The sequence below is a fragment of the Peromyscus californicus genome, unplaced genomic scaffold (assembly GCF_007827085.1).
Source record: "Peromyscus californicus insignis strain IS unplaced genomic scaffold, ASM782708v3 Scaffold_19__1_contigs__length_69161282, whole genome shotgun sequence".
Classification (NCBI taxonomy): Eukaryota; Metazoa; Chordata; class Mammalia; order Rodentia; family Cricetidae; genus Peromyscus; species Peromyscus californicus.
This window is the reverse complement of record NW_026294491.1, coordinates 60,459,699-60,486,189: the sequence shown is the minus strand read 5'-3', so window position 1 is coordinate 60,486,189 and position 26,491 is coordinate 60,459,699. Positions and strand designations below refer to the sequence as shown.

Sequence of the window (26,491 nt, the reverse complement as noted above, 5' to 3'; positions counted from 1 at the left end):
GGCGGGAGCGGGCGGGAGGCGGAGCGGCGCCGCGAGGGCCTCAAGGTGACACCCGCCCCCGGCCCCGGCCCCCCCAGCCCGGCCCCTCCAGCCCGCCCTCCCACCCATCCCCCTACCTCCGGCCCCCCCCCTCCGTGCCCTTTCTAGGCCCCCTCCCCCCGGCGGGGGGTGGGGAGCAGAGAGGGCCCCGCCCCTCGCGCCCCCTCCCCAGGGCCAGCGCAGGATGCCCCCGGCCCCTGGCAGCCCCCCGGGAGGTCCTGAGCTCGACGCGCCCCCTCTACGCCATGTCCCCCCCTGGCTCGGCCGCGGGAGAGAGCGCCGGCGGCGGCGGCGGCGGTGGCGGCTCCGGGGTCCCGGAGGAGCCCATGGCAGCGGCGGACGAGGGCCCCGCCCGAGAGGAGGTGAGAGCCGGCGGCCCTCGGTCCCCCCCCACCCCCCGTCCCCGCACGGCCGCGACCCGGCCCCCATCCCCCGCGCCTCGCACGGTCCCCGCCGGTTCCGCCGCAGAGCGGCCGGCGCCCCGCACCCCGAGCAGCCGGCCGCTGCAGCCGCAGTCCGGCGCCAGTGCCCCGACCTGGCGGCCCGCTCGGTCCGCGGTGGCGAGGAAGGGGCCGCGCCGGGGGCGGGGCGCAGGGGGGTCCTGGGCAGGGGGAGGGGCCCGGGGCGGAGCCTCGCAGACCCCGGGCTGAGCGGAGAGGGGCTACGTCGGCCCCCGGTGAGAATGGTGGACGGCATCCCACCTTGAAGGCCGGGAAGGAGGGCTGGAGGGGTGAGGAAGCAAGAAGGGTGCCTCGGGGAAGCGATGGTGTCACCCGAGCTGGGACGGCGGGAAGGTCAGACGCGTACAGAGGCCATCCCCCCTGGGGTCACTGGGAGCGTGAGTGTGTGTGTAAGGGGGCTGTTCACCTCTCTCTCGCACTGCCGGATGCTCCCCCTAGGGGGCACTAAGCTTAAGGATTTTTGAGTCAGTACTAAGCACGTACCTAGTTAGGGTCCTACTTCAGTCTTTTGAAAACTGGAGACAAAGAAAACAAGGGAAGTGCTATAAGCCCTCCGCCCCAGCCTCACGTGCACACTTGTGCACACTGCACAGGGGCGGGAGGAGAGTGGGCATAGACTTGCGGGCAGGCCCTTTCAGCTGTACTCACATTGGGACAGGCACATAACCAGGTGGGCACACAGGTGCACACGTGTACCCGGCTTCCAAGGACACAGCTCCCTCCCTTGCAGGTACATGCTGGGTGCTGTTTCCTGCTCCTCCTACCTAGCCACAGAAACCTAGGGCCTGCTGCTTGTTAACTGTACACTTCGTTTCCACTGGCTTCTCTCTCTCTGGCTGGCCCCAAGGCCAGGCATGAGGCATTAAAGGGGCCAGTCAGCTCTGCAGCAGCAGAAGGGTGTGTGTGTGTGTGTGTGTGTGTGTGTGTGTGTGTGTGTGTGTGTGTGTGTACGTGCGCGCACACATGTGCATGGGTGTGCCACAATGTAGGAGGGGTGCAAACAGGCTGTTTGAGCAATCAGACTCAGCCCTCATTGATTATATGCCTGTTGGGTGTCATTTAGGAAGCAAAGAGAATGAGACACGGGCCCTGCCCTCAGGAGCAGTCCATCTGGTGGAGAACTAGACATGTAAACAACTCCGAATGTGCCAAGGGCTTTTAACAGACAGTCCCTAGGAGAGTATCAGAAATTAGTGACAAATGGCTGGGCTTCCAACGCCTTCCTCACTCCCATCCCCCTCCTCTCCTCAGCCACAGGCCTCTGCCCTTTTGGACTGTCTTGTGTGAAGGGGCCCTAGCCCTTCTTTCCCATCCCAGGACAGAGGGGAAGAATGTGTGTTTGTTGGGAGGCGGGTGTGAACCGTGGGGAGACTCACAGAAGAACACAGGGAAGGTGGGAGGAATGAGGTTGGCCTGGGTTAAGCCCCTTCTCCACAGGAAGTATCAGACTGTCCGTGGGGGCTGGGGAGAGGTGGGTGAACCAAAGGAGAATAGCTTCTCTAGAACCCGGGACCGACAGTATCCGCAAGAAGTCAGGGCCCCACCTACCTGTTAGGAGAGGAGATGATGTCAGAGGGTCCTTCCCTACTTTCCTGGGTCACCAGGAAGAGGTCTGGGCTGGGGACCTACCTTCGCTAATGCCTATTTGTCTGTTCCTTCTCCCCATCCTTCTCTGTTTCACCGCCGTCTTTGTGTCTGTCTTTGGCCTCCTTCTGGATTCCATCCTCTCCGTCTGTCTTTTGTGCCTCCTGGGCCTCCACTTCCGCCTCTTGGGGCACCTCTCTTTGCACCTTCCTGTACTGGCATTCTGGCCCCCTTTTCTGTCCTCATGGTTCCGTCTGGGTCACTGGCTCCCATCTCCTTCTCTTCTGTTACATTCCTGTGTCTCTCCATTTCTGTGTTCATCGTCTCTGTGCTGGGTCCTGCCATCCCGTCTCACCTCTTCCTCATCTCGGCACCTCTCCCCGCCCATCTAAGCAGCAACGACCCATCCAGCCCTCTTTCACCAAATCTCTCTGCCGTGAGTCCCACTGGAAGTGCCTCCTGCTCTCGCTGCTCATGTACGGCTGCCTGGGGGCAGTGGCCTGGTGCCACGTCACCACAGTGACCCGCCTCACCTTCAGCAGCGCCTACCAGGGCAATAGCCTCATGTACCACGACAGCCCCTGCTCCAACGGCTACGTCTACATCCCCCTGGCCTTCCTGCTCATGTTGTACGCGGTCTACCTGGTGGAGTGTTGGCACTGCCAGGCCCGCCACGAGCTGCAGCACCGGGTGGACGTGAGCAGTGTTCGGGAGCGCGTGGGCCGCATGCAGCAGGCCACCCCCTGCATCTGGTGGAAGGCCATCAGCTACCACTACGTGCGGCGCACACGTCAAGTCACCCGGTACCGCAACGGAGATGCTTACACTACCACCCAGGTGAGAGGCTGGAGGTGAGTGCAGGCTGTTCAAGAGGAGAGGAGGTTGCTTGGATTGCCTGCCTTTCTCTGTGCTTGAGAGGGAGCGGGAGACAGCAGTGAGCCCCCACTGGGCGTCCAGGAACAACAGCGAACACCAGCCGAGCCCAGCTCTAGGCACTTACCGACTTTAAACTTTATTTAATCCTTACAGCAAACCCATGAAGTGGGTATATCCGTTTTAAAAAGGAGCAAAAGGGTGTGTACTGGTTAAAACAAGCCAACAAACCAGCCAGCCTGTCCAAGGTCAAACAGGAAGTGAGGAGGTGGGCCTTAAACTCAAGCTGGCTGGCTCCAGAGTGGAGTCTGTTCAGGCTTCGTGACTGCAGGCGGCTTTACGTGTATATGCTTACCCGTTCAGTGACGTAATTATTACTGAATACTTAATTCACAGCTAGGGAGACCTCAGCTCAGACTCGCCTGAGGTTGCTTCTACTTGGCAGTGCTAGACTTAAAAAACCCAGGTCTCTGGAGATCTCAGCCCAAGACTCTTAGAGGAGGTGGGTGTGTGTGGTACAGAGTTTTCAGGGCAACCACCACTTACCGTATTAAACCCCTTGGGGTTAGGAGAGGGAGGGGGAGGAGAGGATGGTGGAGATGATCCCAGGTATAGTGACTTCTGCCTCAATATGGAGATGGGTAGACAAGCCGCGGTATGCCCCGCTTGCTTGCGACTCCAGCCTCCTCCTGCGCGCTGCAGGTCTACCACGAGCGTGTCAACACACACGTGGCGGAGGCCGAGTTCGACTACGCACGCTGTGGCGTCCGGGACGTGTCCAAGGCGCTGGTGGGGCTGGAGGGTGCGCCGGCCACGCGGCTGCGCTTCACCAAGTGTTTCAGCTTCGCCAGCGTGGAGGCGGAGAACGCGTACCTGTGCCAGCGCGCGCGCTTCTTCGCCGAGAACGAGGGCTTGGATGACTACATGGAGGCTCGAGAGGGCATGCATCTCAAGAACGTGGACTTCCGCGAGTTCATGGTGGCCTTCCCCGACCCGGCCCGGCCACCCTGGTACGCCTGCTCGTCGGCCTTCTGGGCCGCGGCGCTGCTCACGCTGTCGTGGCCGCTGCGCGTGCTGGCCGAGTACCGCACGGCGTACGCGCACTACCACGTGGAGAAGCTCTTCGGCCTGGAGGGGCCGGGCTCGGCCAGCAGCGCGGGCGGCGGCCTGAGTCCCAGCGACGAGCTGCTGCCCCCGCTCACTCATCGCCTGCCGCGGGTCAACACGGTGGACAGCACCGAGCTCGAGTGGCACATCCGTTCCAATCAGCAGCTGGTACCCAGCTACTCGGAAGCGGTGCTCATGGACCTGGCGGGGCTGGGCGGGCGCTGCGGCGGGGCAGGGGGCGGTGGCTACGCGCCCACGTGTCGCTACGGCGGGGTGGGTGGCCCGGGCGCGGCGGGCGTGGCCCCGTACCGGCGAAGCTGCGAGCACTGTCAGCGAGCCGTCAGCAGCTCGTCCATCTTCTCGCGCAGTGCGCTGAGCATCTGCGCCAGCCCGCGGGCCGGCCAGGGGCCCGGAGCCAGTGCGGGATGCGGGGGCAGCCGCTTCTCGCTCGGTCGCCTCTACGGCTCCCGGCGCAGCTGCCTGTGGCGCAGCCGGAGCGGGAGTGTCAACGAGGCGAGCTGCCCCACGGAGCAGACGCGTCTGTCGAGCCAGGCCAGCATGCGGGACGACGAGGACGAGGACGACGAGGAGGAGGCCGGGCCACCGCCGCCCTACCACGACGCCCTCTACTTCCCTGTCCTCATCGTCCATCGTCAGGAGGGGTGTCTGGGCCACAGTCACCGGCCACTGCACCGCCATGGCTCCTGCGTGGAGACCTCACTGTGACCTCCTGCCCTTGGAGGGAGCCTGCGCCGTTCTCCCTCCTGCCCCTTGACGTTCTGTGCTCCCTGTGTGTGGCAGGGGAAGGCAGGATGGTGACCGAGGCCAGGCACGGTATGCGTGAAGGCGGGAGGTGAGGGGCACGCCCAGATGAGACCCCAGTGGGCCTGAGACTGCTTCCCTGTACACAGACAGAGGGTGGGGGAGGTTGGCAGCTCTCCGAGAATCCCACCCAACCGGGGCAGAGGTGGCTCTCTGCTAGTCCCCACCGAGTTCCTACGGGGACACTTCCTTTTCCACGCACACTCGAGGTTTCCCGCCCAGGCTTTCATCAAGTCTTGACTGTTACTAGGCAACTATGATGTGGGACCCGTTTTTGGCCTCCCCACCAAGGGAGCCACCATGGCAAGCCGCAGGAAGGGCGTTTGGGGCTTTTTTTTTTTTTTTTTTTTTTGCCGGGCCCCTGAGGAGGGGGCGGTGGTCTGGTGAAGAGCAGGGCTGGTTTCCAGCCCGCTGAGTTCACCGGGTCTGAGGGTGGGGCCGACTGGCAGCCCGGTATTCCTCTCCACACCTGGGAACAGTTCTGGCCTCTTGGCGCTGGCGGGGAAACCTTGGCGGTTCCTGCCTGCCACGCCCACCACGGTTGTTTATTTCACTGGGCCCCAGAGGTCCGGTCCTGGAGGGACTTCTCATCACACCCATGACGTCACTCACCTCCGGGCTTACTGGCTCTGAAAAGCTGTTGTCAGGGTGCAGGGGGCGAGAAGGGAAGCTGGGGGAGGGCATGCCCCGGCCCTTTCTGGAAAAGACCCAGCCTCCCATCAATCAGAAGCTTCCTCCCCTGGGTTCTGGGTAGGTGCTTCCGTTAGGGAGGCTAAGGTGCCATCCTGGAGGCCCTCATTAGAGTTGGCCAGGGCGAGTGACCAAGTGGACCAGAGCTTGAGACACACCTTGGTGTCAAGAGAACTCAGGAGGCTGGTAGGAGAAAGAGCAGAGTTGGTAATGGTGGGCGGAGTGAAACCAGCTCTGAAGGGGCGGTGGCGGGCGGCGGTGTAGCTTTTCCTCTGGGAGACGCTTAAGGAGTAGTATGTCCCTTACACATGCCTGGGTGGAGCTGAGTCCATCACAAGCCCTCACTGGAGAGGTACTCAAATGCAGGGGCAGGAGCGCAATTCTTGCCAGACCCTCCACGTCCTCTTATCCTGTGAGCTGAAGTTCTAATTCTTCAGAGGGGCTTCACGCCACAGCCCCAGGGCACCAGCCGCTGTCCTGTCCCTTCAAAGCTTTGACACCAATTTTGCTCTCCCGCTCCCTGTACTCCCCCCGCCCCCCGCCGTGCGTCATTGTGCATGTCTGTGTTTGGCCCCTTGCTCTCCCAGCTGCCCTGGCTGAAGTTTTCCCAGCACCCTGAGCACCCAGGGATCGGGCTCACATCCATCCAGTCTTGCTCCCTAGGCTTCTTGCTTTGCCTCCCCCATCAGAACTCCATCTTCTCGGCCTCCCCTCTTCCTCCTGGCTGTGCCAGTCCTACACCAACCAATGGGAGTGGCCCCTACCTATGCAACATCTCTTCTGGCTTCCTGTCCCTTCTTCCCAGGGGCGGGGGGATGTGGGAAGCCCAGATCGTGGGGATGCCGGGATATGGCTCAGATCGGGGTTGAGCTTTCTAGCCATACAGAGATGCTTGGGTGGGAGAGCGGTGTCATCAAGGGAGAGGTTTGCACAGACGGGATCAGCATAGCTGCCCACCAGGGTTCCTGAGCAGCAGTGTCCACTGGCCTGTCAGCACTGAGCCCTCAAGGACCCTGAGTTTGAGTTTGTCTGTGGTGGGGGGGGTGTAGTTTGGCTTTCCCTTGAGCAGACATCTGTTGACGCACAGGTGGTGGAGGAGCTGTGGCCTCGGGCCCCAGTCCTTGGCCAGCTGGTACCTGGATGTCTTGTTCTCATTAGGGGCAGCCTGGCCACCTCACAGCTCCAAAGAGGGAAGGGCTTGGCTCCTTCTCCATCATGCTGGGTCCAGAGACGGAGCTTGGCCTTGGGAGAGGAGGAGGAGAATTATTATTTCTGTCTGACCATTTCTGCCTAGGTCTTTTCATACAGCCAGCCTCACCTCCCACACACGCACAGACTTAGAGAGAAAGCAATTCTTTGGTCTCTTTTCTTGGTAGCTTTATTGATTGCCAGGGAAAATGAAAACCAGAAAATTAATTAATCTCTAAAATTAAACTTTACACTGAATGTTCTTGTTTCTCTAATTAGAACCTCTGCTAGCAGCTGTGGCTACACACAGACACACACACACACCCTCACACTTACATGTTTGCACTCTGGAACTGTCAGAGGGTGTCAGGCACAGATGTCTCTAGGTTGCCCGGACAGGCACACACATAGTCACTCCCAAGCCCCCTCTGGTGCTCTGCTCAGCGCCTGCTTGTTGCAAAGAGTCCCTGAAGTGCAGGCCCTCCTGGACTGCAGCTGCGGTTCAGTCTCCCATCTTTTGGATAGGCGGGCTCGGGACCACTCAGCTCAAGACAAGTTGGAAGATAAGGGGCTTGGCCTGAATTGGTCAGTCAGGTCCTCTTGTGGACCCGTGGGCTGATGTGATTCCTGTGGGTGTAGCCCCAGGGTGGGCAGTCGTAGAGTGACAGGGACTCATGGAGGGTACCAGGAAGACTGTCTGTCCTAAGGATAAGGGCTTGTGGGGTGGGCTGGGCCTGGCTCGGGAGAAGACAGATCTCGGTCAAATTGGGTGCATCACACTGTGGCCTTTTTGTCATGGAATTCCAAGCGCAAAGATTGTACAAATCACACTGGTGGACAATAAAAGTGTGGACGACTCACCGACGCCCCTCCTCAGAGTGACATTCATTCCCTGCCCTTGGCAGGAGGTCTCTGTGTCTGAGCCCCTCTGCCCCTTGGTACTCCTTCCCAGCTTGAGAATTAGTGATGGTACAATGTGTAGATGTGGAGCACACCAAGGTCATGACAGCCAGGGTGGGAGAGCAGAGAGACCAGCATAGCTTTGGGGTGTGTGTGTGTGTGTGTGTGTGTGTGTGTGTGTGTGTGTGTGTAGATCAGAGCTCCAGGGTCTGCTTAGTAGAAAGGGAAAGGGATGGGGTGAATCAAGAGGTAGATGGTCCTCATGAAGAGTTTGGGCAGGTACATTCTCTTTAGAGTCCTTCGCCTTCCCTGTTTCTGGAAACTGACCATTTAGACAGGTCGAGAAATGGCCATTTCCAGGTCCAGGAGTTAGCTTACCAGCTCTTCATCCTTAGGCCCCCTTCAGCATCTTCATGCATACAAACTCACTCTGAGGAGGTTTGCGATCTCCTCTTCTCCCTTCTTCCTCAGGACCAGGGACAGGCACAGGAAGGGTGTGAAATGAAGGTCTGGCTGCCACAGTGACCCGTCAGATCACTGTTTTACCCTGCCCCCATCTTAGCCTACTGAGTTCTCGGGGTAGTTGTTAGTTATGGGTGACATGAAGTGGCCAGGATTCAGGGTCCGCTGGCGGGTGGCCTCTCGGTTGACATGCAGAGCCTGGCCAATGAGGTACTCGCTCTCCTGGGATACATCTGACAGACGCAAGTCAAACTCCAGAATGGTCTTGTTGTCCGACATGCCGTCCAGGAGCTGCTTCCCACCATCCTGGGGAGGGGTGAGGCAGAGGATCATTTTCTATTATGTCCCAAGATCACATGTACACACACTTCCACACAGATGGGATACCTTTTATGAAGCCACGTGTAACCTGTCTGTTCGGGACGTGGACCTGGGAAGCTGGCTCAGTGGGGAAAGCACTTATGAGCAAGCATGAGGACCGGAATGAGGATCTCCAGAATCCATGGAGATGCCGAGTGGGCATGGCAGCCCACTTGTAATTCCAGGAAGAGATAGAGGATCTTCAGAGCAAGCTATCAAGCAAGACCGGTCATTTCAGAGAGCTCTGGGTTTGCCTGAGAGACCCTGCCTCAATGAACAGGGTGGAAGAGCAATTGGGGATGATTCCTGACATCAGTCTCCACAGGCACTCACACATGAGCACAGGCTCATACAATGCAAAATACATGTGTGCATGCCTGGATAGAACAGACACATGAAGACGAAAGGAAAAAAGAATGGACACTGGAGTGCACACTACAGAGGAGGACCTAGTCTCTCTGCAGCACACCGCACAGTCTAGCGCTTTCCTGCAAGTGTGGTAGCTGGATTCCACCCCATGCCCGCCTGCCCCAGAAGCCATGGCTCACCAGCCCAATATGGTTGCAGGAGAGGTTGAGGCTGATGAGTGTGGTGTTGACCGGGAGCACCTGGGATAGGAGTGTGGCTGTGGGCTCGGACAGCTCGTTGCCACCGAGGTGCAGGGTGGTGAGGCACTTGTTCGTCTCCAGGGCATGGGCAATTGCTTGGCCGCCCTCATCCTCGATGCAGTTGAGGCGGAGGTTGAGGGAGACGAGGTTGGTGTTGTGGGCCAGGGCGTGAGCCAGCGACTGTGCCCCGGGTGCCCTCACTTGATTGTTGGCCAGGTTGAGCACTCTCAGGCGACTGTGGCTCAGCAGCTTGGCTGCCGCTCGAGCTCCACGGTCTCCAATGAGGTTGTGGGACAGGTCCAGCTCCTCGAGGGCCGGGTGGTCCAGCAGGCTTCGGATCAGGATGCGCGCCTTGTCGTCGTCCACCTTACTTCGGGTCAGCCTGAAGATCTGCAGGCAGGTAGGAGTTTTATAGCATCTGCCAGTCTGGGGTAGCCTGCACTACCTAACTGCGCTGCTGGTGAAAAGGAAGATACAAAGTGGCTGGAGGCTCAACACTCGGTCTTGGCCACCTGCCTGGCTTTTAAATGGAAGGACGATCTACCCAGTGATACAGAATTGGTGGCAGGTGGCAGTGGGAAGGGTATCGCCATGCCCAGCCCGGTCCATGTTTTCTGCACTCTTTTGACCAAGCAACTGACAGGAGAAAAAAGCTCACCTGTGTCACTGGCTGGTATCACAGAACCTTCCAGCACGGTGTGCCAATCCAACCGTATTTCTCTGGACAACAAATTCTCTCATAATCTGTGACAATTTCAACCTTTCCAGTCTCCTCACACGCCAGCGTTCCTCCGAGCCCCCTTTCCACTGATGGCCTCTCTTCTGTTTTCCTGACCACTAAACAGGACCCTCTACAGTTTTCTTGATGTCAATCAGACCTCCACGGCAATTCAGCACATGCCAACTGCCTCACTCCTGGTCTCAGCCCCAGCAAGAGCTGTCCCTGATCCACGAGTCGCTCTCCTAGATATAACTGATGATGTTGTTGCCGACAGATCCAGCATGAAATCCATGCAGTTTCTTATCCAGAGCCCCAGCTCCCTCGTCTATCCCAGCTCTGCTTCCCACTTCACAGTCAAGCTCTTGACAAAACTGATCACAGCCACCTTCTTCCCTCCTCACTTCCCACTCTCTCCGTCTCCACAGCTGCCCAGCTTCTGCTCCTGGTACCCACTGAAGTGCCCCGCTCCCAGGGACCTCCCGGGCCGCTAGGCCAGCCCTGGCCTCCATCCTCCCCTCTGGCTGTCTCCTTCTGTTTGAAGCATGCCCCTCTCTGGGATCTGTGACACAATGCCGCGCCCTCGTCCTGTCCCCACCTCCCCCTCTTTCCTCACGCGTCGGGCTTCTGCCTCCCTTTTGGCACTTCCTTGTAAGACTCCATCCAAACGCAAGGTCACACATAAGACACAGTTTTCAAAGCTCAACTTAGACTTCCCCTCCCAGCACCGGGTTCCCTACCCAGCTATCAGGATGCTCTCTGCTCTGGCCCACTTGAGCTGGGTGGGACTCATGCTTTTCCCTCAGAATGGTCCTCCTAGTCTGTTCCCTGGCTGCCAACAGTTCCCACAGCATCTGGTCTCATGAGAGGGGGATGCCACCTCTGCCTCTTCCTTCCTGTCTCCATCCTCCTTACGTCACGGTGGAGGTGATCTGACTGTGCATCTCTCCAGATTCTTTGCTCCACACATTTTTTCAGATATGGCTGTGGTTCTAACTACCCTCATTTTGGGGGGGGGGCAGGGACACAGCTTAGGGTCATCTGAGAAGAGAGGCTCACTTGAAGACCTAGATCAGATTGACGGGGAGAATGTCTGTGTGGGACTGACTTGATAGTTAATTGATGTAGGAGGGCCCAGCCCACTGTGGGTGGCACCATCCCTAGGCAGGTGGTCTTGAACGGTATGAGAAAGCTAGCTGAGGGGCTGGAGAGCTAGCTCCAGCGGGCCATAGCTGGTACTGCCCTTGGAGAGAACCAGAGTTCAGTTTCTAGTACCCACACCGGGTGGCTGATAACTCCAGCTCCAGGAATCTGATGCCTTCTATTGGTCTCGGTGGACATCTGAACTCCTGTGAATGTACTCTCTCATACATATAATTTATAATAATAAAAATAAGCCGGGCGGTGGTGGCACACACCTGTAATCCCAGCACTCGGGAGGCAGAGGCAGGTGGATCTCTGTGAGTTCAAGGCCAACCTGGTCTACAGAGCTAGTTCAGGACAGGCTCATGACGTGCACGATAGACAAGTATCCTGCCAGCAGAGCTACATTCTCAGCCCCAGCCTCAACTTTATCTGCACTTGCAATGGTCTCCTAGGTGACCAACCATGTCTGCTGTGGCTCTTTCCAGGCCATTCTCTTTCATAAGCCTGGTGGCTTTTGCCGTATGTACAGTCCAATACCCCTGGATGGCACTTTACTTTGGATGAGGTCGACAGTCCCCCCACCCCCACCCCCACAAAGATTCTTGTGCTAAAGCTCGGTCCCCTATGGGATGCTGAGAGACGGTGGGACCTTTAAGAGGTGGGGCCTGCTGGAATGCAGCTGGGTCACTAGGGACACTGCTCTTGGAAGAGACCGGTGAGGCTCTCTTGGGACCCAAGTTCTTACAAGAGTGGTTTGCTTGTTCTCTTCTGCACACGTCCCTTTCTTCCTGCTTTTCTACCGTTCGTGGAGGGGAAATATGAGTGCTGGCACCATGTGGCTTGAGAGTCCCTTCAGCCACCAGAATTTAAGCCAACTATGCTTTCCCCCTCTCTCCCCCCTCCATGTTTTCTGTTTTATTAAAAGAGATTTTTAAGTACGCTAGGCATGTGTGTTTGTGTGTGGGTGTGTGGGAGGCTAGAAGAGAGTCAGATTCCTTGGAGCTGGAGTCACGGGCAGGTGTGAGCTGATGTAGGTGCTGGGACCTCAACTAGTGTCTTCTGCTAGAGTAGGGTGTGTTCTTGACCACTAAGCCACCACTTGATTTTTTGGGGACAGGGTTTCCTGTAGTCCAGGATGACCTCCACTCACCATGTAGCCGGGCATGGCCCTGACCTTTCAACTGTCCTGTCTCTAATTCCAGAGTGCTGGTATTACAGACAGGTAACTCCACACTTGGTTCATGCAGTGCTGGTGATCCCACCCAGGGCTTCATGCACGTGAGGCGAACACCCTAGCAACTGAGTGTCCCTCATCCCATTTTTTTATTTTTACATTTTGGTGCCAGGAATTGAGTCCCCAGACTCGTGCCTGCTTTAAGCATAGGCTCTGACTTCCAGCCCCAGACTGGGCATGTTACATGTGCTCAGCATCTTGTCTTGTCACTGTGACAGAATACCTCACAAAAGCAAGTTAAGGAAGGACGTGGTCGTTTGGCTCTCAGTGTTGATGGTAGGGCTCATCACGGCGGGGAAGCAGCATCAAGATACTAGCTAGACTCTGTGAAAAAGAGGAAGAAGTGCTGCGTCCTCGCCTCACCAGCTCTGCAGCCGGCAATAGACAGACAGTATCAGGCCCTGTCCCAGGTGCTGAAGATGCAGAAACAAGCAGAATTGCACCATTTGTGCCCTGTGGAGCGAGCAGTCTGGTGGTATGAAAGGCACTAATGAGCAGTGATATAAATGTAAAATTGTAGCTAGGCTGCGGCTGCCAGATTTCACAAATAGAAACATGGGACGTCCAGTTCAATTTGAATCTCATATAAAAACCACAATGTTTGGATATACAGCCCAACTGTTAACATGGGACATACCTGTTTGTCTGAAATTTTCAGTATAATCAGTGTGTTGGTTAGTATTGTCAAGTTGACAAGATCTAGACTAACCTAGAGATGAGCCTCTGGGCATGTCTTTGGGGGATTATCTAGTTAAAAAAGCTAGCTACATTTCCTAATTAGACTTTTCTTTTTCCCCTTTCCCCCTTGAGACAGGGTTTCTCTGTGTAGCCCTGGCTGACCTGGAACTCACTCTGTAGACCAGGCTGGCCTCGAACTCAGAGCTCCACCTGCCTCTGCCTCTCGAGTGCTGGGATCAAAAGCGTGCGCCCCCAGGGCCCAGTTTATCTCGTTGAACTTTAACTGTGGGTGGGGTCCTAGACTGAATGAAAAGGAGAAAGCTGAGCACCACCACTCCATACTCCCTGCCTGACCAGCTCCTCAAGTCCCTGCCACCATGACTTCCCTGCCATGATGAACCATGCCCTTGAAACTGTAGCCAAATAACCGCTTTTCTCTTTAAGTTGTGTCTGTCAGGAGTTTTAACCACAGCAACAAGATGAGTGAGTGATACAACTAGCTATCCTGTGACAGAGGCTAGACCCAGAGCCTCCCACGTGCTCACAACACTCCCTGCCTCTGCGCTGCACCCTCACCCTGGGCAGTTTTCGTTTGGATCGGTTCTCAGCACCGCGGAGACTGGGTGTGGTGTACACCTGCAAGCCCAGCACTCAGGTGTGTTTGTGTGTGCTAGTGTGCATGCCTATGTGTGTATACTGTGGAGGCAGAGGATAAGAAATTCAAGGTCATTTTCAGCTACCAGTGAGTTCCAGGCCAGCCTGAGCCATATGAGACCTTGTCTCCAAAAAAAAAAAAAAAAAAGCTTCTGAAAACCCAAACATCTAAACAATCCCCTTCTCCATTGGTGAATGAAAAGGAAATGGGAGGAGATGATGGAAGGAGAGGAAGAGGTGGGGAGAAGCAGTCCTAGAGGCACTGAGAAGGGAGGAAGGTGAGTGGGGGGGGGTACCTTGAGGGTGTGGCAAGCTTTGATGGTGGTCGCCAGAGACTGGCAGTCGCGAAAGGTGAAGAGGAAGAGGTTCCACTCGAAGTTCATGCCACAGTCTTTGACACCGTACACCAGGTCCAGCTCCTCCAGGTGCTTGAGGCCAGCCACCAGCTCCTCCAGCTGGTAGTGGTCCTTCTCAGGCTCGTTCCCCTCCCCCTCACTGCCGGAGTCGGACTGGTCGTCAGGGTGGGGCGGGGTTGGCAGCCGCACGGGCGGCAGGAACTGATCCACCTGGATTCGGCGCACGTAGTTCTTGCAGAGGGGCAGCAGGTCCAGGATCACACTGGGGTCCGTGGTACCTGGGATGAAGAGCTTCAGCAGGCTCTCCAGGTGTCTCTCAAAGAACATTCGCTTCCAGCTGCCACCGTGCTTGGCCACGTGGCACACAGGCCAGCGCTTGACGCAGCAGCGGTGCCAATAGCTCTCATCTTCGATCAAGTTGGCAGTCACCGTCAGCGGCAGGTCAGGGGGCAGGTGGCTCAGGACCTTCTGCTGGTGCTCTGGGAGCAGCTGCTTCAGGATAGGGTTGTCTTTGGGAACGGAGGAAGGAAAACAGGGTTCAGCCACGAGGCTGGGGATATCACAACGGGGCGCCCTGGGATGTCCTGCCTAGGGACACTGAGGGAAGGGAAGGCCCTTTGCGGTATTGGGAGCTTTGCTCTGAGAGGAGAAAGAGTCTCTTAAACAGACGCTCTTCAGGGTTCTCTCTGCCATTGCACCAGGCAGTGTCTGGTCCCAAGCTGACCCACCTGGGGAAGAATGGACAGACACACAGAGCCAGAGCCCAGTGTGTTATCTAGTCTGCTGGAGAGACAGCTGACTTCATGAGGTTCTCTTCTGCTCTCCACATGTGTCTGTGGTGTGTACCCCCTACCCTGCCTCTCTCTCTCTCTCTCTCTCTCTCTCTCTCTCTCTCTCTCTCTCACACACACACACACACACACACACACACACACACACATACACACACCAATACATTTAAATAATAGCCAGGGGGTGGTGGCGTACACCTTTAATCCCAGAATTCAGGAGGCAGAGGCAGGTGGATCTCTGTGAGTTCGAGGCCAGCCGGTCTACAAAGCAAGTTCCAGGACAACCAGAGCTATTACACAGAGAAACCCTGTCTCGAGAAACCAAAAAAAAAAGGAAAGAGCCAGGGCCCTGGCCTCTTGGAGTTCACACTTAGCTTGCTGGAGCACATGGCCAATAAACAACAGAGGAACCTGCTATGTTAGGTGGCCAGTCCTCAGGAAGCCCTTGTCTCAGAGAGCAGGAGAGGCCCACAACTTTTCTCTAGAAAGGACTAGAGTTCAGAGGACACCAGGAACCCATTTGCATTCTGGAAGACTCTGTCAGATGGGAGACAAGAACCAGAGTGTTTCTTGGAGGAGGAAAAGGAGAATGTGGCCAAGACCAAACTTACTGGAGAGAGCAGATGTGAGGAGAGAAGGGCGAAAGCATGGAGAGCACAGTGTGCTGTGTGTGTGTGTGTGTGTGTGTGTGTGTGTGTGTGTGCGTGTGCGTGTGCGTGTGCGTGTGTGTGTGTGTGTGTGTGTGTGTGTGTGTACGTGTATGTGTCTGGGGTGGGGACAGCAGGAGACACCCTGGTGCTGGATGGGAGTGGATTTAAGAGTGCTCCCAGGCCTGGGTTTGGTGGCCCCCCCTCCTCCAGCCCAGGGCAGATGAACTCACTCTGGAAGTTCTTGACGATATGTTGAATGCAGAGTTCTGTAAGGAGTGGTACAATGGCCAGTGTCCACTCTGCGTCCTCAGAGATGATCCGGCGCATGCGCCGGACATTTGGGGCCTTGGGCTTCAGGTGGGCTGAGGGGGCAGGGCTTGGGCCAGTCTTCATGGGTGGAGGCCCTGAGCTGGCACCGCTTACGGCGGATGCCTGGCGCTGGATGTTGAATGTCGATTGGCTGCGAGACCCAGGGCCGGGTGATGTTGCTGGGATGTCCTGCATGTTGGCTGCCGGCGAGGCAAGGGCAGGAAGCCCTTTAGCAACTTGCAACAGGAAACTTCTTAAACTGGAAGATCCTCGATGCAGGCAGGATGCGGGATGGGGGGTCGTGGCTTGAGCAAAAGGAAGGGGGACAGTGTTACTTGGGGGGAATTTAAGTGGCACAGAGTGGTGCTTGAGGGTCAGTTTCTGGAGGGCAGTAGACCCAAATGAGAATCTCAGAGACCGGCTGTGTGGCTTTGGGAAAGTGACCAGAGGTTTTTGAATTTCAGATGATGTCCCTCTGTGAAGTGAGGGCAATAGCCACCAACAGGATTCTTAGAGGAGTTGACAAAATAGTGTATTCAAAGGGCCCAGTGTGTGCAGGGAGCAGCTCCAAAGCTTAGATAATAGTTATTCAGCAACTGTCGCCATTACTGCACACTGGGTATTCATTTGTCATAAAAGTGTGTGTGTGTGGGGGGGGCTGGAGAGGCGGCTCCAGGCAGTTAAGTGTGGTTAAGAGCACTGGCTGCTCTTCCAGAGGACCCTGGTTCAATTCCCAGCACCTACATGGCAGTTCACAACTGTCTGTGACTCCAGTTCCAGGGGATCTGACACCCTCACACAGACACACATGCAGACAGAAGGAAAAACACCAATGCACATAAAATAAAAATAAATTTAAAAAAAACCTTCTGAAGGCCGGTGGCACATACCTTTAATCCCAGCCAGCACTCGGGAGGCAGAGGCAGGTGGATCTCTGTGAGTTTGAGGCCAAAAAAACAAACAAAACAACAACAAAAACCTTTTGGAGACAATAACTCATCTTCATCATTTTTCCCCCTAATGGGTAATGAAGCACAGAGAGGTCATTGACTTGCCCAGTGTTGCACAGCTTACACTAAACGAGAAGGAACTTATTTTTATTTTTTAAAGACTTTGTGTGGTGTGTGTGTGTGTGTGTGTGTGTGTGTGTGTGTGTGTGTGTGTATGCACATGTGTGCACAGAGGCCAGAAGAGGGCATTGTTTTCCCCTGGCACCAAAGTTACAGGCAGTTGTGAGCACCCTGACGTGGGTGCAGGGAACTGAATTCAGTCCCTCTGCAGGAGCAGAGCAGTAAGTGCTCTTAACCACGGAGCCTCCTCTCCAGTCCCCATAAGAATGGATTAACTCGGTTTCTCCAGTCATATGATGGATTGCTCCTGAACTGCCCCCTCTGAGGGTGAGTGGGAGGATAGGGGAATGCTGAAGGGAGAGCTGTAGTGAACACTGTTTAACTCAAAAGCTCCCTGCTCCCAGATGGTCCTGGTGGCCTGACTGAGGACACTGGCCGACAGAAGCTGATGCAGGCCTGATAGACTGCTTTGTCTTTGTATTTATTTATTTTGAGGCAAGGTCTCAGGCTTCCCAGGCTGGCCTCCAAGCTGCTATGTAGTCGGGATGGCCTTGAACAGCTGACTCTTCAGTCTGTACCTCCCGAATGCTATGGTTATGTCTCATCGCACGCAGTGAGTCTTGTGCTGTGGATCGAAGCCAGGGCTCCGTGCTCACGTCAATCTTCAGACCCTGTTTTGTTTTGTTTTGGTTTTGGTTTTGGTTTTTCAAGACAGGATTTCTCTGTAGCTTTGCGCCTTTCCTGGAACTCACTCTGTAGCCCAGGCTGGCCTCTAACTCACAGAAATCCATCCGCCTGGCTCTGTCTCCTGAGTGCTGGGATTAAAGGCGTGCGCCACCACCGCCCGGCTCCAGTCCCTGTTTTTAACCTTTCTAGCAACCACATTTAAAGAGAAAGCAGAAGGGCTGGAGAGATGGCTCAGCAGTTCAGAGCACTGGCTGCTTTTCCAGGAGACCTGAGTTTGAGTCCCAGCACCTACATGTGGCTCACAACCTTCTGTAACTCCAGAACTAAGGGATCTAACCCTTTTTCTGGCCTCCAAGGGTACTTCATGAAGGTGGTGCATGGACAACATACAGGTAACATACATATAAGACAGGGTTTTTTTCGAGACGGGCTTTCTCTGTGTAGCCCTGGCTGTCCTAGAACTCACTTTGTAGACCAGGCTGGCCTTGAACTCACAGAGATCCTGCCTCTTGAGTGCTGGGATTAAAGGCTTGTGTCACCTCCACCAGACAAAAATTTTAAATATGGAGAAAAAGGCTTAAGTAAAGCTGGGGTGGGGGTAGCTCAGTAGCGAGCTTACCTAGCACCCCTAGCTAAAAACAAAACAAAACAAAACCCCAAACAAACAAAAAGCCTATAGGAAAAGCAAAACAAACAAAACAAGAACCCAAAACAGCTGAAATTAATTTTATAATTAACCCAGTGTGCCCCAAATATTATCATTTAAGTGAGTAATTTGTATACAGTTTTTAAGTTAAAATAAAAAAAGATAAAACCTAAACAAGTGAAATTTACAATTAATGTAGTGTGCTCAAAACATCATTGAAATGTGTAATCTGTATACAGTTTTTTAATCCATTTCTTTTTTAAATTTATTTATTCTTATTTTATGTACGTTGGTGTTTTGCCTACATGTATGTCTGTGTGAGGGTGTCAGATCTTGGAGTTACAGACAGTTGTTAGCTGCCATGTGGGTGCTGGGAATTGAACCCTGGGCCTCTGGAAGAGAAGTTAACCGCTGTTAACCCCTGAGTCGTCTCTCCAGCCCCTGTATACAGTTTTGTATATTTTAATTTATTATTTAAGTGCACATATGTGTCTGCACACAAGTGCATTTGGATGTCCATGGAGCCAGGGAGGGTGTCAGATCCCCTGGAACTGGAGGTTAAGTGAGTGTGAGCCACCAGAGGTGGGTGCAGTGAACCGGACATGGGTCCTCTGGAAGACCAATCAGTAAGCACTCTTAACTCCTGAGCCATCTCTTCAAACCTCTGTGGGAAGGTTTTGAATGGGAAGAACAGGTCCGTTTGTATTCACATCATATCTCAGCCTGTGGCCTCCATTTAGGGCGGGGCAGTTGGGAGGGACAGAAGGGGACCAGAAGACACAAGCCTGACCAGAGTGCCAGTGCCTCTCCTCACACCCTTCACTCCTACCTGGCTCCCACTTCAGTCTCCCCTCATACCAGACGGTGGCAGGCAGGCGTGGGAGGCGAGAAGGCAGCTAAATATGGGGCTGAAGCTAGAGGAACGGAGGAGAATGATGTCTGGGTCTGGGGGACCTTCTGAATGCGGCCACCCCTTTACCCTCCTGCTGCAGGGACCCTGCCAGTGAGCTGGAGGCAGAACAGGGGTGTCTGGGCCCTCTGCCCTTCCTGGGGAGCTTCCCTCTGTGCTGCGGCCACTGAGAGGGAGCACCCTGCTCTAGCAAAGGCATCCTTGGCAGAGGGAGGGACCAGATGGTATTCCCTACCCTGCCAGGCAGCTCAAGGAGGAAAAGCCTGGGGAGAGTAGCACTGTAGGAAGATATTTATGTATTGTGTCACCCTGTACGCAAATCGAATGTAAATTCACATTCTCTGTCCATCTTTAACTAAAGCCTTTAATCCCAGCACTTGGAGGCAGAGGCAGGTGGATCTCTGTGAGTATGAGGCTATCCTGATCTACATGGTGAGTTCCAGGACTTCCAGAGAAACATAGTGATGGGCTCAAAAAAAAAGGACAGAGCTAAAGGTGGGTAAGGTGAGTAGTACTATTTACATAGAGGCATCAGTTGGTTTTCCATTTCTGACTTGCTGTGTGACCTTAGCCAAGTTGCATAACCTATCTGGACTTCAACTTCCCTTCCCTTGCCTGTAAAATGGGATAATAATGTCTTCCTATGTAGACCTTTGTGGAGATTGCTGTCTAGTGTGCTGAGCTGTGTCATCAAGTGGATGACAGGTCTCTGAGCTTGTCCCCGACTCTACAGAAGAGGGTGGAGGGCAAGGGGTTAGTGGTGACTTGGGGATCAGAAATTCAGGGTCATCCTTGGCTACATAACGAGTTTGAGGCAGCTTGGGCTACATGTCTCAAATAAACCAACAATTAAAAAAAAATCCATTTTGAAAAACTAATAACGGGGGATAGAGAGATGGATGGCTCAGCAGCTGAGGGCGTACGCTGCTCTTGCAGAGGGCTTGAGTTCAGCTCCCAGCACCCACAGAGGCAGCTTGCAACCCACTCCAGCTCCAGGGGGATACACCCATCTAGCTTCAGAGGGTACCTGCACTCAAGGGTACGTACCCACACAGAGATGCACAATTACAAATAAGACAAGGGGGCTGGAGAGATGGCTCAGCAGTTAAGAACATTGGCTGCTCTTCCAGAGGACCGGGGTTCAATTCCCAGCACCCAGATGACAGCTCACACTTGTCAGTAACTCCAGTTCCGGGGGATCTGACACCCTTACAGAAACATATATGCAGGCAAAACACCAACATACGCAAAATAAAAATAATTAAAAAATTAATAAAATTAAACTTAAAAATCTACTGGTAATATATCAAAGTACACTTAATAGGACAGTGCGTAAAAGAAATTGCTTGGTTCTGTCACTCCTGGCTCTTCCTCAGCCTCTCTCGCCATTTTCTTTTTAATTTTTAATTTTATGTGTGTGAGTGTTTGCCTGAATGTCTGTCTGTGCACCACGTGCATGCCTGGTGCCTGAGAAGGCCAGAAGAGGACACTGGATCTCCTGGAACTGGAGTTACAGGTGTTTATGAGCTACCACCTGGGGCCTGGGAACCAAACCCAAGTCCTCTGGAGGAGCAGCCAGTGCTCTTAACCTCTGAGCCGTCTCCGCAGACCCTCTGAGCACTGGTTTGCAGATGTCTGCATGGCAGGCCTCAGGCACTCTGTCCAGCTCAAGCTCTGCCCACCTTGCTCCTGCCTTGGGACCCAGCTCCCCAGTCTCCTTTGTGTTTCACACCCAGGTCCTGAGGCTTCCGTCTAAGTCCCTCAGACTCAACCCACACAGAAGGTAGAGCTGAGAGCAAGGGGCCAGCCTTTCCTACAGGCCACACAGGTGACGGCCTGTCCCCTCTCTGCTCTCTGCTTTCTTACGGCTGCGCCTCAGCGTGGGGACTCTGTGTCTGTCACGCACAGCTTCAGCTGCTCAGCACCTGGCCCTGGCATCCAGGCTGGTCCTCTCACGGTCAGCCCTGCACAGCCAAGGTGGCAGGCCTCTTCAGTGGCTCATCACTGCCGGAGGGCAAAAGCCGGCTCCCTCAGCTCCTCAGAGGACAAGGGCCTTCTGCCATGACCAGTGGCTTTTTAAAATAAAGTCTGCTCTCACCCAGGACACTGAAAGCTAGTTGGGGCCTTTGTTCAGGCCACTCCTTAAACTTGGGATGCCTTTCTTACCATCTCCTCCTAGGAAAGAGACAGACTTCCACCCCCGGACTAGTTCAATCACTACTTCTTCACCCCCCAAACCATCCCTCTGCTGGAGTCCCAGCTCCCCAGGACCTGTGCCCCTCACCCTGAGCCCAAATCTAGAGCAGACAGAGCTCTGCATCTTGGATCTGCATCCCCAAGGCCAGTGCCAGGCCTGCCTTAGGCAGGTAGCTGGTTTGGGTCTGCCCTATTTGCTTCTAAGAATAGACTCTGAAGAGTATCCTATTGGCTAGAGCAATTGATGGGCATGGCTTCCTAACGTCAGCCAATCAGAGACTTCCTTAGGATTTGTCCAAGTAGAGGCTGACTGAAGGAAGGACGCTGTGTGTCCTTGAAGGAGCAGGAGCCCCACTGCTGGGAGTCACTGTCCCTGACTTAGACAGAGCTTATCTGCCGCAGCAGAGGATGAAGCCTAGTGGCGACTGGCCGCCATGAAAACCAGCGAGGAGAGTGGCCAGAAGCCCCAGAACTGCGGGCACTCAGGTCTCAACATGCAGCCTCCCTGCATGGCCCTCTCTTTCTCCACTGGGACTGCAGGGTCCTGAGCATTGCTAGGCTTACTGCTTGGTGAATGAAACAGAGAACCCCTAAATCAGAAGTTCAAGGTCATCTTCTACATAGGAAGTTTGAAGTCTATCTGGCCTTACACGAAACCCTGTTGAAAGAAAAAAAGAAAAAGGAACGAAGGAAGAGAGGAGACTACCCCACTGTGAGAAGAAACCAGAGGAAAGGGGGAGACAGGCATAGCACTTACATCATTCACTGGTTGGCTTTAGTCTGGCCGGCTGTCGCCAGGCTGCCCTGAGGTGGTATTGAGTGACACCTTCTTCCCTGGGACTCTGCAGGGATGGACAGAAACCCATTAGCTGGGGATCCATGGAGCAACCAGACACTCCCAAAGGCCCACAGAAGGGAGACAGTTCCTGAAGAGAGACAGAGAAGCCAGCTTCCCCTAGAGCAGTGGCTCTCGACCTTCCTAATGCTGCGACCCTCTAAACAGTCCTCGGGTTGTGGTGACCCCCAACTATAAAAGTATTTTGTTGTTACTTCATAACTAATTTTGCTACTGTTATGAATCGTAACATAAATATCTGATATGCAGACGGGCTTAGGTGACCCCTGTGAAAGGCTCAGTCGACCCTGTCAGGTTGAGAGCTGCTGTTCTAGAACCTGTCTCCCTTGGAGCCTATGGGGTGGGGGAGAGAACTGAAGCTTAGTACTACAAGCCTGTTCAAGATCCCACTCCCTGTTCTATGGCAGGAATCTCTTTGGCGTTCCAGAGAAGTTAGGGCCACCAGAAATGTGTGTGTCTTGTGTGTCTGCGACGTGATGTCTCTGCCCTTGGAGTGCGGAAGTGGGGTGGGTGGGGACAGACCTAGCTGACTTCCATCTTGGGGCCTGTCTCATGGGCCTGTGGACTTTACATGACTGTGTCTTCAGCACCAAGCACAGCCAACCAGGATAACTACTGGCAGGAAAAGGCCGTTCTTTCTCCAAGTCCATCTCCATGTCCTCAGGGCCAGGACAGGGGTGTGAAATCACGGAAGATGACATCCACACAAGGTCACAACTCTAAGGGTTGGGGATTTCCAGGCCTCGGGTACAGGCAATAAAAATGGTGTCCCACTTTGGCCGGGGTTGTCCTCATTTTGGATGGCTTGTGTGTGGTGGGCAGGTGGTCTGGGCTCACACACAGCCTTGGCTCTGTACACCTATGATTTGTTGCACTACAGGTGTGCATTAGCAGGTGCCCCAAGGAGGCCCTACAGTGGCCGGCTGAGTGCTCAGGCCTTGGACTGCCACATCCTCACTCTAATGCTCGCTCACACCTCCAAGATCTTGGGCAAGGACTCAACCTCCCCAAGTTTCAGCGTCGTCATCTGTCAAATGGGGATAGTAATTAATATCACCTTCATCACCCGTCACTCATGTAGACGGTTAATGGCTAACATTTGTGGCATTTCACACAAGCTTGGCCTAGAGCCAGCACTCAAGACATGGGCATTAGAAGAAGCATGCTCACTATGTGAAACTCACCAAGCTCTCGGAGTCCCGGGTGAGGCTTGTCTTTATGACACCATTGTCCCCACTTTACATGGGAGGAAACCGAGGCTTAGAAAACTGAAGGGACTTCCTGTCACCAAGCCAGGAAGGGAGAGCGGCTCTTCCGGTGCAATGTCTGTCCAATGTACCTTCTCTGAGGGGCAGCTCACTTTCCTTTTCTTTCTTTCTTTTTTGAGATAGAGTTTTACTGTAGAGCTCTGGCTGTCCCAGAACTTGCTCTATAGACCAGGCTGGCCTCGAACTCACAGAGATCTGCCTGACTCTGCCTCCCCAGTGCTAGGATTAAAGGTGTGTGCCACCGCTGCAGTGGCCTAGCTCACTTTTTTTTTTTTTTTTTTTTTTTTTTTGGTTTTTTCGAGACAGGGTTTTCTCTGTGTAGCTTTGCGCCTTTCCTGGAACTCACTTGGTAGCCCAGGCTGGCCTCGAACTCACAGAGATCCGCCTGGCTCTGCCTCCCGAGTGCTGGGATTAAAGGCGTGCGCCACCACCCGCCCGGCTAGCTCACTTTTCTAGTGAGCCTTCTGCGACTTTCTCCCACTCATGAGCATCACCACGGTGGGGCTCAGCCATTACCCCCCAAAGCCCAGCACTCTTATCCCAATTCACTGTTGGCACCAGAAGCTTCCATAAGGCTGGATCGTTGCTGACATCCTGTGGCTTGAGGACTCCACAGGGGCCCAAGAGAAGGGTGTGGTTTTGTTCTTCCACACTACCCGTGCTGGGCCCTTCATGTTGCTCACAGACCTGGAACAAGTCTTGATCTCCAGCATATTCCCTCCATTTTCATCCTTCTCAAGTCCCCAGTAAAATCTGGCCATGTCAGGGAGGTTCCTGCCACCTACCCAAATGGGATAGCGAAGGATCCTGTCATGCCCCATGTTCCTCCCAAAGTGTAGCTATGGTGGTCTGTTGGGGGACTTTGGGGTCTCCACTCACCTCTCTGTCTCTGCTTCCTATGCCTTCTCAGTCAGCTTCCCACCCTTACTTACCCCAGGGTCCCCCCCAAAGAGAGCCCTCCTCAGGCCCCCAGGTTCCTGTTTTCATGGCCCTGGACTATCGTTTACATCTTCTTTTTTTTTTTTTTTTTTTTTGGTTTTTTGAGACAAGGTTTCTCTGTGTAGCTTTGCGCCTTTCCTGGAACTCACTTGGTAGCCCAGGCTGGCCTTGAACTCACAGAGATCCGCCTGGCTCTGCCTCCCGAGTGCTGGGATTAAAGGCGTGCGCCACCACCGCCTGGCTCGTTTACATCTTCTTTAACCTGTCTTTTCTTGCCCAAATTCCTGTTGTGAATTCCCAGTTTCTGGGACTAAAGGAAGAGAGATGTGTGTGTGTGTGTGTGTGTGTGTGTGTGTGTGTGTGTGTGTGTGTGTAAGCTTTTCTGAGAGCCTGGGCTTGGTCTCTGGCCTAGAGAGATCGCTTGTCCATAATCCCCTGGGCTGTCCCCCTCCAGCTCAGGCTCCTTTATCTGCTGTACGGAAAGAGACACCAGCAGTAGCTCCCCAGGACTCCAGCCACCTTCCCTCAGCCACCCCAGCAGGAAAAGCAGCTCCAAAGGTCAGCAAGTCCCTCCTCCTCCCCTTGGTAACCCTGAGAGACCAGGTCCATGGGGGGGCTTGAGGGAGCCGCGGAAGCCACTGGGCCTGCAGCATTGACCTCAGCTGAGGACTGGAGGCCCTCCTCTTCCTAGGTCCCCCCACTTTCTCTACTTGAACTCTAGGCTTCTGGACCAATTTACAGATGGTGGGATGCAGAGCCAGGGTCCCACCTTCACAAGACTGGAATGGTCTGTGGGCCTCAAGTAACCGCAGAACAGGTTCTCCCATTCATTACAGAAAACAGGAAGTTTAAGATGATGGCTGCATGGCCACAGACCCGCGTGGGTGGCAGGAGCTGGTGGGGGCTTTGGAGCTAGACCAGTTTGAATGGGGTCTGAATGGGAACAGCAGAGTTGGGCATCCCCTCGCCCAGAGGTCGCCTCACCTGCTCCGGGGACCCAGGAGATTGCTTTCACCTGCGGTTGGCGCAGTTGGTCGTTAGGGACGCCTGGGTCGCCAGGGGGGCGGGGCCGTGAGCCCTCCGCCCTGGGCGTTGGCTGGCTCCTCCTCCACAACCTCCCCCCTCCAAGGTCGCAGCCCCCCCCCGCCCCCCCCCCCCCCGGCCCCCGCGTGCTCAATGCACGACCCTGTGGCCTTGGGCTCTGCTTTCGGGATGCATAAGCTTTTCGCAGGGAGAGGAAGTACTTCTGGTTAGGAGTGGGGGAGGGGAGACGGTCCAAACCAAACAGAGGTGGCGGGGCAGGCACAGGTACTTAAGTCACTGGAATTTCCCCTGCGGCCGAGCTGTGGACGCCAACTCTGCCGGGAGCCCCTTCACCTTTCTCCAATAAGGCAGAGAGGGCCAGGGCCTCCACAGCCGCCCCTTCACTCAGCCCGAAGCCTAGCGCCTGCAAAGCTCCCAGCCCCGGCGTGCCGGGATAGGGTTGCTGTCTCGACGCCAGGGATCTGGCTGTGTATAGGAAGAGAAATCGCTCTCCAGAGCAGAGGGACGGCGGACTGGTGGAGGGTTCCAGGGAGGCAAAGCTCAGCTTCTCTGGTCCCATGTCTCTGCTGGCTCCCGGGTTTGGTGGCCCTGGAGGAGCTGGGCCTGTGGTAAGCACTATAGACTGGTCTACCCACCAAGCTCCAGAGGTCAAGCCATGAGTGAGGAGCCAGGCTTCTGTTCCCAAGTCCCTTCGAGCCCTGACAAAGTGACTTACAAAGGATCACTTGTGTAGTCCTGGGCGACCCTTGAACTTCTGCCGTTCCTGTCTCACCTCCCCAGTGCTGGGATTACAGGGGTGTCATTTGGTTTGCTGGGTTTATGTGGTGCAGGGGATCCGACCCCGGACTTTGTACATGCTAGGTACCCTGCCACTGGAGCCACATCCCCAGTCCATGTGTAGACAGGTGCACACGTGTCCATGTGTAGACAGGTGCACGTGTGTGCCCATGCATATGGGGGGTAGAAGGCCAACCTCAGGGGTTACTGTCCACCTTGAGAAAGTCTTCCACTGTTCTTCAATGAACAGGCTAGGCTGGACGGCTCACGAAACACAGGGCTCTGCCCGTCTGTGTACCCCGCACTGCACAGCTGTGTTATGAGGGCACCCCACCACAGCTAGCTTGAACTTGGGTCCCCATGCTTGTCTTCTGCTTCAGCTCCGCCTTGGGGCAGGCGCTGTGGTTAACCGTTAAAAGCCTATCACTGGCTGGGCGTGGTGGTGCACACTTCCAATCTCGGTGCTTG

At 55.0% G+C, this 26,491-nt stretch overlaps 2 protein-coding genes across 2 annotated transcripts; one reads left to right on the top strand and one right to left on the bottom strand.

Annotated features, from left to right (window-relative positions):
- Positions 1-116: 116 nt before the first annotated feature.
- Tmem151b (transmembrane protein 151B) lies at positions 117-7,628 on the top strand. Its single transcript, XM_052745418.1, has 3 exons — positions 117-401; positions 2,481-2,921; positions 3,660-7,628. Exons 1-3 carry the CDS (start codon positions 285-287, stop codon positions 4,788-4,790), a joined length of 1,689 nt encoding a protein of 562 aa, XP_052601378.1. The 5' UTR covers positions 117-284; the 3' UTR covers positions 4,791-7,628.
- On the bottom strand, positions 6,611-25,280 carry Tcte1 (t-complex-associated-testis-expressed 1). Its single transcript, XM_052745419.1, has 6 exons — positions 25,187-25,280; positions 21,897-21,981; positions 15,552-15,935; positions 13,821-14,389; positions 9,035-9,484; positions 6,611-8,432 (listed from the first exon to the last, which is right to left on the bottom strand). Exons 3-6 carry the CDS (start codon positions 15,823-15,825, stop codon positions 8,223-8,225), a joined length of 1,503 nt encoding a protein of 500 aa, XP_052601379.1. The 5' UTR covers positions 15,826-15,935; positions 21,897-21,981; positions 25,187-25,280; the 3' UTR covers positions 6,611-8,222.
- Positions 25,281-26,491: the final 1,211 nt, after the last annotated feature.

Excerpts from the sequence above, each read along its gene's own strand:
- Tmem151b (XM_052745418.1), top strand. The coding sequence starts at position 285 with ATGTCCCCCCCTGGCTCGGCCGCGGGAGAGAGCGCCGGCGGCGGCGGC. Across the intron at positions 402-2,480 it reads AGGGCCCCGCCCGAGAGGAG|CAACGACCCATCCAGCCCTC; the intron begins GTGAGAGCCGGC and ends CCATCTAAGCAG. Across the intron at positions 2,922-3,659 it reads ATGCTTACACTACCACCCAG|GTCTACCACGAGCGTGTCAA; the intron begins GTGAGAGGCTGG and ends TGCGCGCTGCAG.
- Tcte1 (XM_052745419.1), bottom strand. The coding sequence starts at position 15,825 with ATGCAGGACATCCCAGCAACATCACCCGGCCCTGGGTCTCGCAGCCAA. Across the intron at positions 14,390-15,551 it reads TATCGTCAAGAACTTCCAGA|ACAACCCTATCCTGAAGCAG; the intron begins GTGAGTTCATCT and ends CCGTTCCCAAAG. Across the intron at positions 8,433-9,034 it reads CCTGCAACCATATTGGGCTG|GATGGTGGGAAGCAGCTCCT; the intron begins GTGAGCCATGGC and ends ACCCCTCCCCAG.